At 55.8% G+C, this 19145-nt stretch overlaps 2 protein-coding genes across 2 annotated transcripts in view; one reads left to right on the forward strand and one right to left on the reverse strand.

The window, feature by feature from the left end:
• Positions 1-999: 999 nt before the first annotated feature.
• Positions 1000-13775, reverse strand: LOC119090144 (NUAK family SNF1-like kinase 1). Its single transcript, XM_037212937.1, is given in 9 exon segments — positions 1000-1519; positions 3295-3518; positions 3816-4068; positions 4967-5032; positions 6457-6608; positions 7344-7464; positions 11355-11402; positions 11404-11434; positions 13765-13775. Coding segments are annotated over 9 exon segments (1416 nt in total). The 3' UTR covers positions 1000-1009.
• Positions 13776-15141: 1366 nt separating this feature from the next.
• LOC119090145 (bifunctional peptidase and (3S)-lysyl hydroxylase Jmjd7-like) overlaps positions 15142-19145 on the forward strand; it is an 8668-nt gene continuing 4664 nt past the window's right edge. The window contains 1 exon segment of the mRNA XM_037212938.1: positions 15142-15278. Within this exon segment, the coding sequence (XP_037068833.1) occupies positions 15142-15278 (137 nt within the window).

Genomic DNA, 19145 nt, shown 5'->3' on the forward strand with positions numbered 1-19145 from the left:
TAGCGGGTTTATTTTTCGCATTGTCTTCGGGCTTGACCGCTGTGTCCTTCAGTTTTCCCTCAGGCTTGACGACCTTGTCTTTCACCTTCCTTTCATCATCCACAGCCTTTTCTTTCGTCTCCTCTTTCACAACCTTGCTTTCTTCAAGAACTGGAGTACGTTTCCCTGCTTGCACTTTACCATCGTCCTTGGCACCTACAGGACTTCTCTCCCGCTTTAGATCGGCTGAATTTTCTTCCTTCGGTTTTGAAATCACTGTCCCCTTCTCTTTCACTGGGGACACACGGCCAAGTTGAGAACTAACGTCGTTCGGCTCCTGGAGAGTCTTTTTCTGCTTTGGCACGCCATCGGCTAACTTTGCATCACTGACCGGGATCTTGCTCTTTTTGGGTGTCACGTGGGACTCGCCAGGAATTCTCGCCGGAGATTTCTCCTTTTGCACCTCAGGGTCAACAGCTTTCAGCTTCGGCTTATGCTCCGCGGACCTTTTCATCAGCATCCGCCCTACTCGTCTCTTGTTTGGGGGACACCCGAATGTTCTCCTCGGTTTCTTCGCCCTTGGCACCGCTTGGGTCGACCGTCGTCTTCTTTGGCTTGCGTTCCGCGAGCTCTTTAGGCGAAGCACTCTTGTCTTGCCTGACACCGTCCGACGAAGCCTGTTTCACTTCTTCGGGTGCCGTCGGGACAGATTTGCCAGCTTCTCTGCTCGTCTCTCTCGCAGGACTAGTTTTGACGCCAGCAGCATCCCCAGTAGACAAAGAGGGCGCTACAACTGCCTCCTTCAGCGAAGGCGAAAGACGGCTATCGGAGGCAGATGGCGCTTTTGTAGAGGCCACCTCTCTCTCGGGCTGCTTTTCGGCGCCGGCCGACGGCTCCGGTGCCGCCGGGGACGGTGACGCCCGGCGAACTTGAGGTCGCGGAGCCGCCTGAACGTCCGTCGGCACCTCCGACTGATCGCCAGCGGTGCTCTGCTCCTGCTCAACCGGAGCGGCCCCCCGACGTCACCTCCTCACCGCCCTCTGGCGGCGGCGCTGGTGTTGGACGAGGCGTCTCCGCCTCCGGAGGCGTGACGACCGGAGACGGCGATCGTTTCTCGGGCCCGAGCTTGAGCTCCGCGGTCTTGCTCCTCCCCTGGAGTGATCTCCTGAGCGCCCGCAGCCGGGGCCTCCGCCTCCGCAGGCGCTGCTTCAGCCGCCGCCGCATCGTCACTCATCACCACGTCAGAGGGCTCGACGACCGCCGCCGCCTCCGGCTTCTTCTTCTTCTTCGCCGCCTTCTCTCCCGCCTTTTTCTTGGTCTTCTCTGTCTTGCCGCCCGGGGCCGCCTGCTCCTCCGCCTCGTCCAGGGCTCGCTTGGCTGCCTTGTCGGCGCCGGGCTCGGCCGGCTCTGGTGCCGGTTCTTGGGCCTGAGGCACGGCAGGGCTCGAGGCGGCCCGCACCTCCATGGCGCTGCCCAGCGACAGCGAGTCGGAGGCCGTGAACTGCGCCTTGGACGGCTCCGGCGCCGACGGCACAGCACCCTGCAAACAGAGGATTGTCACTGAGCGGAAGGATTAGATCCAACACGACACAATCTTAGACGACAGACGTTGCCAGAAAGGCTTACTGCTTTCGAGCGTATCAAAAATGTCACAGAGACTGCGGTAGTACCAGTTTTGATACCGGAGACTTCCAAGGAAGTGACGGCAACTCCAAACTGTACTCGCATCCGTACACATAACGATGCTCAAGACGCGATCTTCAAGATGGCTATTTCAGTTCAAAACCATATACAAATGTTGAGCACTCCTTTAATGTGGGGGGGGGGGGGGGGATGGCGGACCGTGCCGAGCACTGCGGCAGTTAAACTTTCTCCGGTACGGCTCACACAACCAGCACTGCTTGGCCTGAGCTCTGGTCCCAGAAATCCGTCCATTCAAAAGGTTCGAATTAAATGTTTAAAAAATACCCAGGATGCTTTCCCGACCAAATTCATGCACCTGGACTGAATCTTAGTGTCTGGGCTTAAAGCGATGCATTCTACAGTCCGGTACATTTCTTTCGGACACATTGCTAGTATCACGTCTTCGGGGATGACAGCACAGAGACGAGATGAACTCTGGTCGATAAATGCCGAGCGAATTGCACAGCACAGGGGCCTAGAAATTCAAATCGGCGAGCGTCTAATTCCGCATGAAACTCACATTCGTTCCAGCCACTTCGAAAACATAAACAATGACAGAAATGCCCTAGCGGCGTTTGTGTTTACACATGCATGTTTCGTTGTAGAAGGAAAAGTATTGGCTAAACTGACATTATCCACGTGTAGAAGCGCAAACCAGATATAGGCTTCACCAATTCACACATGCGTGGTCTCATTATTGATCCAAACGCAACGCAAATGTCACGTACACGGCTCGAGGCTTACAAGTGCTTCGATCCACTAATAAAGCCATGGTCAAACAACATAAGCTCATACAGCGCGAAGGCCGCCTGTCGCTGCGGCCACACGTAGCATCAAAGGCACAGGCCCCGACACACCGCGGCCCGTGCTGCTCTGCTGTCACGAAGGGTTCTCATGCGGAATAACTCTCTGCTATCGGAGCCTGGAGTGAGAATGTGGTTTGGTGGCGGCCCGCAATGCTAGGAGTACGGACAGTACGCCGCAGGATAACATCGATAATGAGGATGGTCTGGAGCAGAGTACGACATCTGTCCCACACTGATGATATTGCGTGGGCAGGCATGTAATTTCAAGAAATTTTCGGGTCGGGCGCATTTCCAAACCATAATAAGGACCACATGATGGTCCACCTTGGCTGGAAGGATCACAACTACCAAAAGGACATCAGGCAACGCAAACGTCTCAGTACAAGCGATCTGATGTGGGACATCCAATCATGCTTCGGCAGTGGCGCAGCGAGGGCTTGCCCAGGAGCGAGCGAAATCGGGTAATAGGCGGCCCTCACATTCAAGGGACATAGGGTTCTTCGCCGCTTTGGCGCCCTGTTTTGTTTGGAGGATTTTTTCATCTCGAGACCAAACTTCGATGGGTCGGGCCCATTGACATGTTTAGAAGTTTTAAGGGCGTCTAAGGCTGTCAAAGTGCACTGGGCCTTTCTGTCCCAGTGAGTCTCGCACCTCTATAGGTGCGGGCATGGGCATGTGCACGCTCCCAAAAGCACCCCTTGGCTACACCCTAGTGTTCCAGCAAAATTATAGCAGATCTAGGGCGAAGATCCGACCGGGTCACTTCTCGGCCACCAAACACCGCACGCCTCAGTATTACTCCCCAGTCATCTTCCCAACCCCTCACCTCCTCCGGCGGCGGCACCAGCACGTGCTCCATGTCGGGTCCCTGCGGCGCCAGCGAGAGCAGCAGGTCGAGCCGGACCGGTGTCTGGTGCGCCAGCTCCTCGGCCGCCTCCAGGCAGGGCACCTCCTCGCCCTGGTTGACCCACGGGTGGCCACAGACGTCCATCATGCTGGCCCGCTTCTCCGGCGCCGGCGTCAGCAGCGCGTGGATCAGCTCGGAGGCCGCTGTCGGCGGCGGGCACGGCACCTCAACCCAGTGACGATGCAAGGTCCCCACACAGTGCTCAAGGGTGCGAGGTACAGGTCGGCTGAACATACTGATGGGACTAAGCTGTACATATTCTGGGATTGAGAAAGCATTCCCAGGAATGACATGCACTATGCCTAGGACGGAGACAACGCTCACTAAACTGAGACAGCACTTGCGGGACTGAGACAGCACTCACGGGACTGAGACAGCACTCACGGGACTGAGACAGTACTCCGGAACTGGAACACACCCAGGACCGGGACAGCACTCACGGGACTTCTTCTGCGGCTCGTAGAAGTCACCGGACGTGATCTGCTTGACCAGTTTCTTGAAGTTGGAGCCGTCGAAAGGCATGGCGCCGTAGACGAGAGTGTAGAGCAGCACGCCGAGTGACCAGCAGTCGACCTCCGGCCCGACGTACGGGGTGCCGCGCACGATCTCCGGCGACGCGTACAGCGGCGAGCCGCAGTACGTAGACAGCAGGCGAGTCTCGTCGAACACGTTGCTCAGGCCGAAATCGGCGATCTGGCGGGCGCCGAGACGCGGAGGTCACGGCAGGCGGAAGGAGGGGCGGTGAGGTCACGGCGGGTGGAGCGGGGAGGTCACGGCAGGTGGAAGGCGGGGGAGGTCACGGCAGGCGGGGCGGTGAGGTCACGGCAGGCGAAGCGAGGAAAACGGAACGACAACTAGCAGGAGGAAGGAGCACGGAGCGGCAGTTAGCCGGGGGAAGGCGCAGGGGAGGGCAGCTAGCCAGAGAAAGAATAGCAGCTAGCCGGAGAAAGGCGCATGGAGCGGCAGCTAACCGGAGGAAGGGGCACGGAACGGCAGTTAGCCGTAAGGAGGAACGAACGGCCGCTAGCCGAAAGAAGGAGCAGGGAACGACAGCTGGCCGGAAGAAGGCGCATGCGGCCGCCACAGCACACACGCTTACGCTGCCAACGATGCAGATTTTTAGGCTGGAGGGATCCAATACGCACAGTCGCCTTTCGCGTATGTTTCGGTGTGTGTTGTGCGGGTTTCCCGAGTTTTATAGGACTCACCTTGAAGCGTCCTGCTGAGCGACACGTGCACATGACCACATTTCAAACATGCGCAAGACATGCGTCGAGACTTACGGACCCGGGGCATGCGCACACTTGACTCCCCATGAGATACTTCCTCCCGAATACGGATTTAATACATGTTACAAACCAATCCACCTGCAGCAGTGCAGCCATGATATGTACGAAGACATGGTATTTCTGCTGCTGCCTATGTCACACCGTCAATGTGCCAAAAGGCGCTTAATGTTCGCAGACTAGTACAAAGAAGAGGAACTTAAAAAAGGTACACACTCGTGACCGATCCACACGTAAGCGTTTCGCAAGCGACGTCCGGTGCCAGCAGAAGGGGCGTGACGCGATTTCTGCGCTGGGATTCTCACCTTTGCGTTGCCGTACTCATCCAGCAGGATGTTCTCCAGCTTGAGATCTCGGTGGCAAATCTTGTGCTGCAAGCAGAGCAATCACACTTAGCGAAGCTGCCGCTGACGGGAAGCTGGGTGTGGCCCACCGATTACAGTCGAATCGTTGAAATTGCAAGATACACGACATGCACATATCTAGGGATTGAAAAGCAGCTTCGGGTTCAGTGAACATCAGATCATCGATCTAGCCGAAAGCCTTCGGTCAGACCGTGCCTAGAGTCGGTATTTGTGCGCTAGTTTGACGAGAAGCGGGACCTAATTATAATACTGACAAAGCTCGCCGAAGTATTTTGGTGATCTGACCAAGTGCAGCAAATGCTGACCTCGAGCAACTGTAAATGTGATTGGAGACTAAGCAAAAGCTGAAGGAGCTCAAATGACAACAGAGGCTTCGGCCATAATGCTATGGATGCGTCACTTTAGATGCTTTATTGGAGATGCTCGTACCCATTAAAGGGTACGAGCATCTCCAATATAGCATAGCATCTCCAATAAACAAGCGATAGTGGTGTTTTAACTAAACAAACGTCGTCCATGGCGTTATAACCGGAAAGAAAACGCAAACGTAACAATATTCTCGCTTTTCTTTTTTCATCGTGGTTGAGAAGCTGCCTTTTGAAATCGGAGTGTTCTCGAATCACTACGAAGCACCACATTCGAAAACCGGTTCGCTAGACCCCGACCCTTCAATAAAAACAGAATGCAGCGCCCGATGACGGTTCCACAGCATCCTGCGGGAACCGCAGGTACCCACATCCTGAAGAGGCGGGAGACGACGCTGTCCTAACCTGGTCAGCACTGACAAGGGCCAGGCCATTTTGAGAGCTTGATTGAGTAAGTTAGGCAAGGAGTCCATAATTCTTTTTCAGTACAGCTTGATAAGCTTACGCTCATCAAGCCAAACGCGCTATGCTATTTCAGTTCATCGACAATCCTGCCCCAAGTCTTACAAAACCGGTGTGTACTACGGGGCGGTCCTTCCGTGCCGTACAATGTTACATCACAGCCACTCGGCGCCAGCTCTGCCCTCTGACCAGTTGCCGGGTGGCGGTCCCACGTCAGTCGGCACTAAAAATGCGTCCGTAGTGGGTATTTGTACTCAGAGAGCCAGCGAGTTACGAGTCTAGAGCCTCCCACGCGGATGTGGAGAGACAACTGCCATGAGGTATGGCAACGGTTCTCGTCTACCCCTTGACAGAGCTATCAGCCCTATCTATCCCGCGGCAGGGCCATCAGCCATTCTACCTCGTAGCAGAGTTGTTAGCCCCATCTACCCCGCGATGGGAGTAGCAGGTGCTGTCCGCGGTGCCGGCCCTTGCTATGTGGCGTCAGTGCTATCACCACCCTCCCAGCTGGTGCGCGGCGTGCCGGCCACCGTACCGAGCGTGCAGTGGCAGCAGCCCTCCCCCTCGCCGGTACACCGGGAGCGTGTCGTCCGCCGCACCCACCTTGTGGCAGTAGTAGCAGGCGCTGGCCACCTGCCGGAAGATGCGGCGCGCCTCGCCCTCGGCCAGCACCTTCTTCTCGCTGAGGTAGTCGTACAGCTCGCCGCCAGCCGCGTACTCCATCACCAGCACCATCTTGTCGCGGTTCTCAAACACTGCGGCGACAGGGGAGACTTCATGTGCAGGCGATGCTTACCTCACCGCGATTGCTGGCAAGATTGTTGACTGGCGGGAGTTTCCGCAATCGAGCAGATATTGATGTATGTGGGAGGAGGGGTCATGACGGTGCTTGAAAGGAGCACGCCAGCAAACCGGAGAAAGCTCACAAATATATATATATATATATATATATATATATATATATATATATATAACTCCGATGGTGGAAAAATGTCTTCTGAAAGTATTCAAATAAACCCAATATGTGCTACTAATATTACGGTGCTAGTTAAGCTGGCTGAGCTGTAGTTGTCCCCTGATATGCTACATATCACATGCACCTGGTAGAAATGCAGTAAACTGCTTTACATGACCACCCCTACATAAAAGCAGTTCAATGGTGATGACTCCTCGACGCCATGCCATGTGGAACAGAGCGCTAGAAGGGTATAGCCAGGAAATCGGAAGTGAAACTCCTCCACACTCGTGGCTTGGCGGGTGCGGCTTGTTAGCTAACATTACAACAAACTAAGGCACTGACAGTACGCGATTCAATGACAATATCCATACAAACACAAAGAACAACAAACAGGCAAAAATATCCGATTGCGTGAGCGTAACAAATCACCAAACCACGCGAGTCAACCAACCGCGTGCAGCGTCACATGATCACATCATCCCTCGCGCGATGCCAGGGAACCGACGCTGACCGCTGCCCCTCGGCCAGATACCTTCATATATGTGGATAATGTGTGGGTGCGTCACCGAGGACATGATCTGGATCTCCCGTCGAATGCGGATGAGGTCTTTCTCAGTCTCGATCTTCGCCTTCTTGATGGTCTTAATTGCGACCTGCGGGGACAAACACAGCATTACAACTGCTGACGGCGGTTTAACTCTGAAACCAGTGTCAACAACAGGTAAAAGCATGCTTTTCCAGCGCACAAAACACACTAGAAAAATGTAGGTGGGCTAGGAAGCATAACACGTGAAAGGTTTCCCCACAGGAAAATACAAATAAACCGGTAATTTTTTTCGTAAAAGTGACATGCCAAGGGTGGGCACAACCGCACGACGCCGGTTACCCTAATAGGAATCACAGCCAGTGTGCGGAGTCAACAATCTATTCACCGCCGCCCCAGTGTTCCGTCCCATTCGAGTCCCTCACACGAATGAAGCGTTCAGCGGGGTCAACTGGGAAGACCACGTGCTTACATAGCACCGAGGAACGAGGCCGCAGACTGAGTGTGTCTTACTTCAACTACGGCCACGTGCTCAGTCTGAGCGGCATGGTCTGGCGCAAGCGGCATTGACATGCCGGCGCTTTCGCAACCACTAATCGCAGCTGCATGCACCTTTCAGCAACAAAAAGGCCATCTTTAAGTGCTGAACAGTTGTTTGCTGTACAACGTGCAACCAGCGAAAAATCGCAGGACGAGTTCAAAACCGGTCTCCTGTCCCGACAACCCAGGGTGGCAAGAACATAGGATCAATGCAACTTAACCGAGGAAGTGACGAGCAATCCTAGCGGCGCAAATGTCCGCCACTTCGTACAGCAACTAGTTCATGCAAACACAGCCACTCGCCGTTCAGCCAGTCTCTCGCATTTCTTAGTGGATTGGCCCATCAAAAATCATTCCTGAGTTGAACACGTAGAAGATTGCGGCGTACTTCCTCAAGTCAGAATGCATTTGTGTTTATAGAAGTGGCCCCCTACAACGTCATCATCTCGCAAGGCTTTGGTCTCAGCACGGGTCATGTGGTATGTGATACCAACGGTGACACGTATTTTAATTGTGGTGGGCGTTTTGGCACACAGAGTTAGGACAAAAGACGCAGCGCAAAGGTGGCGTTATATCAGGTGTTTTAGATTCGTTTAGGTAGGTCTGCCTTTTAAAATAATAATACTAAGCTTTCTCTGGAAAATACTACAGAAATAAATATAAGCGAACACAAAATACAAACGGTGGGCCAACCCATCAAGAGCTAATGAAGGATCTCGGCAACAATGCCGTCATGAAATAGTTTAAATTGCGCACTCTCCCCCCCCCCCCCCCACACCACCGGGCACATGCTGAGGCGAAAATTCTGCTGAGTTATAAGATCACTAACGATTTTGGACCAGCCAGCAGGGTTTGCGGCAACACAATCAGCCGCATGAAGTACGGGAACGCATCGTCCCCAACAGTTCATATGTCACAGCTGACCACAACATCGTACTTTGCTGACCACAGGACCATTCCGAAGCCCAGTACGGTAGCTAATCCCCACAAAGTTCCGTGAACGCAGCATTAACGCGTGCAACAATTCACAGACACGTGGAGCACGTGCCGGCGGCGGTACTAAGCGGGCGCCCACTATCGCGCCGAGCCAACACTGGCGCTCGAGCCGTGACTTCAGTCGGCGCGCCGCGCCTGGCCGCGATGGGGAGGGGGAGGGGCGACGACGCCAACCAGCGACGAAAATAGCGGCGGTGCGAGCACGGATGCACTTCTCGACCCTTCACATTCGGAAAGCCCGTCAGGGGTTCCGGTGCTCGGGCGGCACAGGTGGGTGGCCCGGTCTGATGACGCCATGGGGCACGCCGCGCCGCCCTGATTGGTTTGCAAACGCTCCGGACCGGCCCCGTGAATGACAAGTGGGCTAGGGTCTCCACCTGCTGCAACTGAAGAGTGGCGCACTCAAACGCTGGGCGCCTCCGCGCCGTCCGCCGCCGCATGACGGGCGGACGCCGTGAACAAACAGTGGCTGAAGAGGCGAGCCGCCCCAGCGCCGCCGCAGACAGGCGCCGGTGTACCGAGACAGCTGACGTGACCGCCCTTCCCCGCAGACGCCTCCAGTCGCCTCCTGAGCGGACTCATCGGTCGGCAGACACCGGCCATCGACCGAGAGGCGGCGACGGCTCACCCGGCAGGCGCCATCCCGTCAGCGGTAGCGTTGCAGGAGGCGCTGCTCTGGGCGCTTCCTGGAACGGCAGCTTCGGCGCTAATCTTCGGAAGGCATCCCCCGGCCCGGCCAACTAGGACCTTGAATCAATCTCCCGTACTTTCTGGAATCTAGTTACGTCTACGACACCACAATTCTGACAACAACAGTGGTACGGGGTTCGATTCTCCGCGGTGCCCGCCCTTCCTGCCAAGGTGAGAGGCAGGCGACGCACTACAGCATCAGCAGCTGAGTGCGTCATTAAGCCCCTAAGACAACAGTGGTTCTCCACTGATATGTAAAATCCGCGTTCCCATCCACGGCACACCCAGACAAACACTCCCCGCGCCTCCATAGATGAGAAAAGCACGCCGCGGGTGTGCGAATCGTCGGTGTACACCGGCACATACCGGTGTCAACCGGTATCCGCCGGCACGTACCGGCGTCCACCGGTGTCCAGTCCCAATCACCACGTTTGTAAACTACAGGCAGCTGCGAGTAAGAGCGGCTGGGACAGCAGCGCCAGCATCGCATGGCGTTTTATTTCTGGCGGCTCCAGGTGACAAACAAATACGCCAAACGCCAAAACCTCGGCTCCCGATTGGACTAGCGCCAGTCAGGCACCAGAATCCAGGGCATCTCTGTCTTTCCCGCCCATCAGCGCTGTTTAAACGCTCCGCAGCGTTAAGACGTCCTCTTCATCACCGCAGTTTATATCTGCTGGTAACGAGCATATGATGTGTATAGACACACGCATGGATATAAAATACATCCAGGTCTTGTTCAACTGGGGCTTGTTTCATTCCGTTGATGCGTGTTCCGACTGCTGCAGGTTGTATAACATAGATGTTATGCCAAACATGCCTTATGGGATGAAAGGTGACCACCTAAGCATAACTTCTGTCTAAAGATTACCATTTCGGCTACATGTCAATAGATGCTACGGTGTATCCTCTGTTGAGACCCTTTGCCTTAATCATGGGAGGTTAGATATGAAGAAAGTTGTTGTGATGCCGTGACTAAGCGATCAACTACGACCACAACGTGACGCCAAACGGACCGCGGTCATCTAGAACGTTGGAAAGGATCTGCGCTATGTAGAGTTCCCTGATTTTATTTCCCTTAGACGAGCGGAAACATATCATACCAGAAAGACCCTTTTCAACCCAAACAAATCTCGAAGAACTGCATTACTGTCCTATGTGTGCAATGTCCTCGAGTGAAACGCCACAGACCCTAGCACGAGCACCATGAAGATATCGGTGCCTCGGACTCACCTCCCATTGGTCCGCCCTAGACCCAAGATCATGCGCAATCATTACAGCGGAAGGAAAACATGGCAAAATGGGCGATGCCAAGCAAGTCAGCATCATGTGTCGCAACTCTCCATTTACTTACAAACACCTTGGAATGTGCCAGGAACTGGGTGCATTTCGTTAGAAAACATCACGTACCATTCTCCGCACGTCAGTGCTGCCGTCATCATAATCACCAACAGCTAAAAGCCTGCAAACAACACATGACAAAAGGCCAGTGATAGCTTTTTTTCTAACGGGCGCAGGCATTACATGAAATGCCAAGTGGCATTACATGAAATGGCATGCCCCCCCCCCCCCCCCCGTCCAATTTGCCACGAAAATTTGTGTCGTCCTACGTCCATCTCCACGCACGGGGCTTCCGCGTTGGCTTCCGCTGACCGAACGCCATCTACGACCTAACTCAGACATGGTCTAATATAGAGGTCATTATTTGCTTCAGTTCGTTTTTAAAACAGGCCAACTTGAACTCACAGCCTCCCATTGCCCACATATACTCACATCCTGGCCCGTCTCCTTATTTATAGCCAGCTGCACCTTCCCGTAAGTTTCCTTGGCCAAGTTTCTTCACTATATCAAACCTGAAACAGAAGTAACAGTCAACTCTTAGGAATCGGCGATGTTCTCGATGATAACGACGTGGTCGTGAACAATTTCTTAAAAAAGATCATCGTGCCACATAAACGTCCTGCGATCAGATCTAAACATGATCAAAACATCACATGCTTCCGTTATATAGATGTCACTCTTGCCGTGGTAAATGTAGATGTAAGCATTGAATGATGTCTCTGGGACTAATAACCAACATCAGCACATCAAGGAACGATAGCCATGTGTGTTCTCCAGACCTGACTGACCGCCCCGACCGCCCAGTGCTCTGCACCTTTTGGCAACAACAGCAGACAACCGTCGCGCCGACGCTGATGCTGATGATCTGGGTTTAGCACGCGTCGACAGCATGGGTCATATGGCGCATCGATCACTTCTGGCCAGCGCGTGCAGCGTGCGGTGCATGTCTCCTCTCATTCGCGGACCTGTTCCATGCCATCGCTCACCCCTCCCCCTCCCCCCCCCCCCCCACACACACAACGCATCTCTGTTTTGTCCCTGCTTATCGGGCCTGTATTCTTGGACCGTGGATAACAGACGCCGCATACCAGTGGGATAGCACGAGAGGACGGGGCGGACGCGTTACGACAAGGGTCGGGAGAGCCGCTGCTGCGGCTGACGTACCAGTGGGATAGCAGGGGAGGACGGGGCGGACGCGTTACGACACGGGTCGGGAGAGCCGCCGCCGCGCCTGACGTACCAGTGGGATAGCAGGGGAGGACGGGGCGGACGCGTTACGACACGGGTCGGGGAGAGCCGCTGACGTCTGGTCCAGCCTCAGCGCGTGCGGCGCTCAGCAGATTACAAGCCCAGTGGCCCGGTCATCCTCACTGGTGCGTCACTGACTGGTGATCTTACAAAGTCACGAAGGTCTCAGAGGAGAACACATCTTTCAAAGACAAAAGCAATGTGCAGGAAGAAGAGGCAACGTTCTGTCTTGTAGCATGCCCGGCTGCCTACAGATTTTGCCGGCATCAAACCACGTCAAGTTATCGAAAAGCAGTCTCAGATTTGGAGCAATGCCAAAACATCTATGAAGAAGTGATCCGAGAAGCCTTCTCCTCATCATCAATATTTCTTCCAGCAAACATGTCACACCATTTCTCCATCTGAAGGGAAGCGACCGACGACCCACGGTTCAGGCGACGTATTTCCTCGTGAGCACGCGCGGAATGTGTTGTGTAGTTACCAGCTCGTCACGGAATGTGACCGGCGCTCCACACTTCTCACGTCGGGCTGGGTTCCAGGGAAGGGGAGGGATACGGCGCACGGGCGTCTCCAGGGAGGAGGGGAGGGGGAATTGGGTGGGGCCACACTCCCCAGAGGCGACAAAAAAAAAAACAACCAGTGTTTATGCTTTAGGCCTAATTTTCGGGGCATTAGCGCCGTCTTTCGAACACCGCTCTCTCCAAACTGAGACGTTATATCCGCCATTGCCAGCCCGCACGTTTCGAGGGAAATGGCTGACGCCAGCAAGGGGGCGTCATTCTGCCACAGAGAAGTGACCCACGGTAAGGCTGCCCCCCCCCCTCAGCCCCACTGGCCGTTTTTCGTAAAGAAGCATGATTCCCGGATAGGTTCTGAGAGACCGGATTGCTAAAAAGGACAATTGTGGCTGACGTAACAGGCTATCCAGTGCCGAATCGAACAAAACTTCTCACTACACGTGGCCCAATTCCCTCTCTCCGGGCCTCAACCGTTCCTCTAATCTCGAGACGTCACAGGATTACCCCATCGCCTGCCCTCAGGCTCCCGGGCCGACCAGCCCTGACATGGTTCAGCGGACCCCCGATTCCAAGCACATCCCAGCGCGGTCCATCCGCCGTCCTCGAAGGGAGGACGCGACCGGCATGCCCACTATTGTCCCCGTCTCTTGAGTACCGCTTCAGCCACGCTCGTAGTTGAGACGGTAACGTGAAGAATGCATCGCGACGTAGCGCCAAGGTTAAAATCTGAGCAAACATTTTAAGATTTTTACGCAGGACACTCCAAATTACCCGCGTTATGACCCACCTGCTCACGCAATGATGCGCTCTCCTCGTGTTACGATCTTACGCGACACGCGCATGTTAGGCACCTGTTGAAAAGATTGTCAGTGCTGAGCAAAGTGCACTTCATCAATCGCCTAAAAACCGTCCTCCGAATGTCCTAAGTTCGTGAAGTACCCCCGGCAAATCGGCAAATCCCATAGTCCCATCCGTATCCCGACAAATCGCACGGTCCGTTCATATTCCGAAAAATCCCATGGTCCATTCATATTCCGACAAATCCCACGGACCATTCATACCCCGACAAACCTCACCGTCCATTCATATCCCGACAAATGCAAAGGCCCATTCATACCCCGACAAAACCCCACGGTCTTCTCGTGTCCCGAGATCACAGGTGGCCATAGGTTCGGCTGACTCCAACATCTGCAAACCAGCTGGCCTGCCATGCCAAACACACCCCAGAACTGTCCAGTGAGCATGCGCTTTTCAGAGCGTTCATGAAAGAGAACATCACTTGGTATACACACGGCACACGGTGGTGACATAACGCGTCAAAGCAAACTTGTATGAGGTCACTTGACTGCATGGTGGTCCATTACGGCACCAAAGCAATTAGACTTGTTTGACGCCGCGCACCAGACGGTGACGTCATCAAAGCACCGCTCTGACATCATTGCACGGCAGTCGGCACGGCACCCAGGTACGTCCCCCCCTCCCCCCCCCGTCCGAGAGCAGATGACAGCCGCACAGCGCCGGGTCACGGGCAGGGGGGGGAGGGAGCGGGAGCGGGGGGGGAGGGACGGCCGCCGAGCGGCGGCAGGGCGCCAGCTCGAGCACGCGGTCGGCATGAGTCGGCCAGACGCGCCGCTGAGTCAGGACGAGCGCTCTGGAAGGCCACCATCACCGCGGTCAGGCCCACTCACGGGGGAGCAGAGCGTCCGTCCACCGGCCGGCCGGCTGTCGCGCTCGAGTTCCCCTCATTGCAGGAGGTCTCTGAGAGCGCTTCGATTTTTGAATTTCGTTGGCAAAAGACCGTTGAAAAACTTGGCGGTGATATTTTCTGTGCGGGGAATGGGAGCGACATCCTGTAAATACAACCTTGAACCAGCCCTAATGGCGACGCAAACGATGGCGACAGACCCGCCGACGCAGAATTTGGCAGGAAGCCGAGGCCTGTAGCGAAGGAAATACGCCAACACTGCCGCCTCACTTCGGCTACAGGGAGAAGGAAAACAACCGCAGAAGGGTGCGACGTCTGTAATCCGTCACCAATGGCGCCGATTACGTCACAGTTGGGGCGGAGGCAAGGTTGGACACGAGACGCTGGACGGCGGGCGATGTTATGCCACCGAAGTTCGGTGTTCTGCGACAGCGACCACGCCGTGATAAAAGCGACGCAATCTCGAATGGTAACTGTCCGGCGGCGGCGTTAGTTACTAGCCGACTCGCAGCGCCGGCCGCGGTCAAAATGTCCCAGACGGCGGGCGAGAAGGCGGAAATGGACGCGGCGTCAGCTGACAGGCCCTCCGGAGACCAAGTTGACAGCCGAGATCGATCTCCGCCACATCTGACAGTGAGAGATCATGGTCTCCTCTCAGCGCCGCTGGCGCACGACCGCGGACGTGGCCCGAATGTAACGCGCCCTGCTCAGGCATTAACAGGCAGCACGACTAGATCCGAACATCTACATGCACGTCACCGAAATCCGCCAGATGGGCCGGAAGGCGCTCGCCGAGCTCAGCAGGCAAGCCCGCTCGGATCGTGCCGGCCCGCGCCCGCGTGTTCGCGGCCGGGGCAGCAGCCGCTCGCACCTGGTCCGCGTGAGGTGCGCCCGCCCGCTGAAGGCGTGCCGCGCAGCGTGAGTAACTGTTCCAGGACCGCTCCACTCCTCCCGCCCCCCCCCCCCCCCGACCGGCACCGTTAGTCAAGGGTGCTGGTACTGCCCAGGGGCCGCAGCAGGGAGTCGTCACGGCATCGTCCGTGACATTCTCCAATAAGATATTGTTCTGTCACAACTAAAATGCAAGTCGGTGTTTAACATTTCGGGTAAACCTTCGGATGTCCTAAAAAATCATAGGGTGATAATCCACCGGGCCGTTGGTAATTTCTACATACAAAAATGCAACAGCTTGCTGTGCCTGTCAGCCTAACGCCACATGCAGTATAAAACAAAGACCATGATACAGCAGAGAAGCGCAGGACTTCTGAATTGTTGCTCGCTATGTTCAGGAAGCTACACATTTAGAGCTACCAGTCAGGTATACAGACAAGCATGTGCAAGTTACAAGCCCAGACACGTTGCCAAGAACTATAATACGGTCAAGCATTGGCCATTTTCAGGGTTTATTTAAGCACTGAAAAACTTTTTCGTGTTTTAAAAATACCTCTATAATGTTTCTTTAGTGTATACCAAACAGCCGAAAATTTTCATGCGACTCCATTGACCTTCAATAAAAAGTAAGCTTGGCGTATCTGATTAATGAGTCAATAGCATGAAACAAAACTCTTAAAACACGAATTTCATCCTTTCACGTCTTTAGTTCACTCATATTTCGGCGAGTACCGGGCCTGGCAATCAGCCGGGTGGATCGGTCAAGCGCCCTGGATGCTGGCTGCTCCATGATCATTTATATCGGTGCAGTGCGTAGCAAGGCGGACTTTGAAAATCATTTAACACGCGTCCGGGTGGCCGGCTAGACACACTTCGCTCGGGTGGACGGGGTCAATTTGACCCTCCTTGAGATCTCGGTAACTAAGAAAGCCAGAGACACCAAATTTACAGGGTGTCTTGAAATGTACGTGAAATCACTTAGGTCAAAGTTTGAGCTTCCTGGGTCATGACCTTCAGGTAAAATAAGGTCAAACAATGTCAAATTCCAGGTTGATCCCTATAGTGTCCCCAGAGCCTAGGCAACTGTTCCTAAGCAAAATGTCACAAACCCATTTCAGCTCAGTGACCTTGTTTGACCTGTTGAAGGTCATGGTGACCACAATTATACAGGACTGCTCTGAGTTTTGCATTTGAATAAGCGACAAAGATTACGCTAGGCAGTATGTTCCTAAAACAAAATGTCGACCTGGCTCATGTTAGGTCAATGACTTTTTCTAACCTTTAGGAAGTCAATGTAAGATGCATAATACGGTTCCTATTATCAATAATTAGAAATGAGCACCACAAACTATCCCACACAGCAAGCTCTAAATTAATAATCAGGCTGGTTTTGACCTTGGTCTGACCTCCATACCTTATCTTAGGTCAACGTAATTTGCTAATTCAATATTTGTGGTGCCTAAGAGAGCATCTTCAGAGATGTATGGCTTCGTAAACACTCCATTATTGTATCAGATTGGACGATTCCCTGGCAATTGCCTTCGCTGAAACTATGGCCTGACTTTGACCTGCCATAGGTCAGCGACCTCACAAGGTGCATCTAAATTTTTGATACTCAACGATCAGCTATTCAATTGTCTACAGATACACAAAATTTGGCGTGGCTGTGCCGCGCCGTTTGAAAATCATTCTGGAAATATCTTCGGAGGGAGTCAATTTGACCCCCACCCGAGCGCGTGTTAATAGCATGCAAATTAGATGCTAGCGACCATTGCGGCGCCATATGACGCGCGCAGGTCATGTTTACACACGCACTTGAAGGTTTGCAGGTACGGTTTGCTTTCCGACTCAACTATGGTGTGCGCGTGTCCCCGAGTTTGGCATCGTATCATGCAGAGGAGTGGGTACCTTGTCGGCGCCGCTCGACGCCTGGCGGGAGACCGCCGGCAGCACCGCTGTGTCAGTCCAGTCAACAGTCTCCGTCCCTCCCCGCTGTGTCAGTCCAGTCAACAACCGCCGATCCTTCCCGCTGCGTCAGTCCAGTCAACAGCCGCGACCCTCCCCGCTGTGTCAGTCAGTCAACAGCCGCCGACCCTCCCCGCGTGTCAGTCCAGTCAACGGCCGCCGACCCTCCCCGCTGTGTCAGTCCAGTCAACAGCCGCCGATCCTACCCGCTGTGTCAGTCCAGTCAACAGCCGCCGATCCTCACCGCTGAGTCAGTCCAGTCAACAGCCGCCGATCCTACCCGCTGCGTCAGTCCAGTCAACAGCCGCCGATCCTCCCGCTGTGTCAGTCCAGTCAACAGGCCGCCGATCCTTCCCGCTGCGTCAGTCCAGTCAACAGCCGCCGACCCTCCCGCTGCGTCAGTCCAGTCAACAGCCGCCGACCCTCCCGCTGTGTCAGTCAGCCAACAGCCGCCGATCCTACCCGCTGTGTCAGTCCAGTCAACAGTCTCCGTCCCTCCCCGCTGCGTCAGTCCAGTCAACAGGCGCCGATCCTTCCCGCTGCGTCAGTCCAGTCAACAGGCGCCGTCCCTCCCCGCTGTGTCAGTCCAGTCAACAGCCGCCGACCCTCCCGCTTGTCAGTCCAGCCAACAGCCGCCGATCCTCCCGCTGTGTCAGTCCAGTCAGCACCCGCCGTCCCTCCCCGATGTCCGACTTTACACGCGCGAGTGCCCACGCTTGCAGCCTGCCCGCAGTCCCGCCCCCGCGTCCAACTGCCGGCCGGGTGCCCAGCTAGCCGCCCCGTCGGTCCGCCTCGCGAGGCCCGCCGCAGTACCGCCCCAGCGTCCAACTGCCGGCCGGGTGCCGAGCCGGCCGCCGCGCCGCTCCGTTTCGCGAGGCCTCCCGCAGTACCGCCCCGCGTCCAACTGCCGGCCGGGTGCCGAGCCGGCCGCCGCGCCGTCCGTTTCGCGAGGCCTGCCCGCAGTACCGCCCCGTGTCCAACTGCCGGCCGGGTGCCGAGCCGGCCGCCGCGCCGCTCCGTTTCGCGAGGCCTGCCCGCAGTACCGCCCCCGCGTCCAACTGCCGGCCGGGTGCCGAGCCGGCCGCCGCGCCGCTCCGTTTCGCGAGGCCCGCCCGCAGACCGCCCCCGCGTCCAACCGTGCCGGCCCGGTGCCGAGCCGGCCGCCGCGCCGGTCCGCCTCGCGAGGCCTGCCCGCAGTACCGCCCCCGCGTTCAACCGTCGGCCGTGTGCCGAGCCGGTCCGCCTCGCGAGGCCCGGCCGCAGTACCGCCCCCGCGTTCAACCGTCGGCCGGGTGCCGAGCCGGCCGCCGCGCCGGTCCGTTTCGCGAGCCCCGGCCGCCGCGCGCCTGTTGTTCTTGGTGTGACCCCAATGCCGGCGGGCGTGAAGGCCGCCGTGCTGCCCCGTTTGGCGGCGGCCGGCGGCGGGGCGCGCAGGGCGTCGCGCGCCGCGCGCCGGCCCGTGTTTTGCGGCGGGACGGCCAGCCCGAAGTGGGGCGCTGTTCGGCTGTTTACACGCCGGTTAAATCTCGCCCATTGTTGCCCGTCGGATAAACGGGAGATGTTTGTGTATGTGTGGCTGCGGGTTCGGAGTGTGTGCTCAGCGAATGGCGGCGGTGAACTGCGTTGTGCGTGTGTGCGTGCGTGCGTGTGTGCGTATGGGTGTGTGGGCGTGTGATGTGTGAACTGGAACGTTTAAACGAAGCTATCTTAATTACATTTGCTCGCGTGATAACTGCACGTGCAGCTGAAGGCTGCATAAAGCCCGCTGATTCAGAGCATGTTAATGTTTCCCTCGAATCGGCACTGCAGGAACTGCCCACGCAATCATTCTGTAGTACTGGGATCGTTCAAATCGCTCCTTGGTTTCGGAGAACCCGAGCAGCTACGCGTCCTCCG

This window comes from Pollicipes pollicipes, unplaced genomic scaffold (genome assembly GCF_011947565.3).
Source record: "Pollicipes pollicipes isolate AB1234 unplaced genomic scaffold, Ppol_2.1 Scaffold_3087;HRSCAF=3621_pilon_pilon_pilon, whole genome shotgun sequence".
NCBI lineage: Eukaryota > Metazoa > Arthropoda > Thecostraca > Pollicipedomorpha > Pollicipedidae > Pollicipes > Pollicipes pollicipes.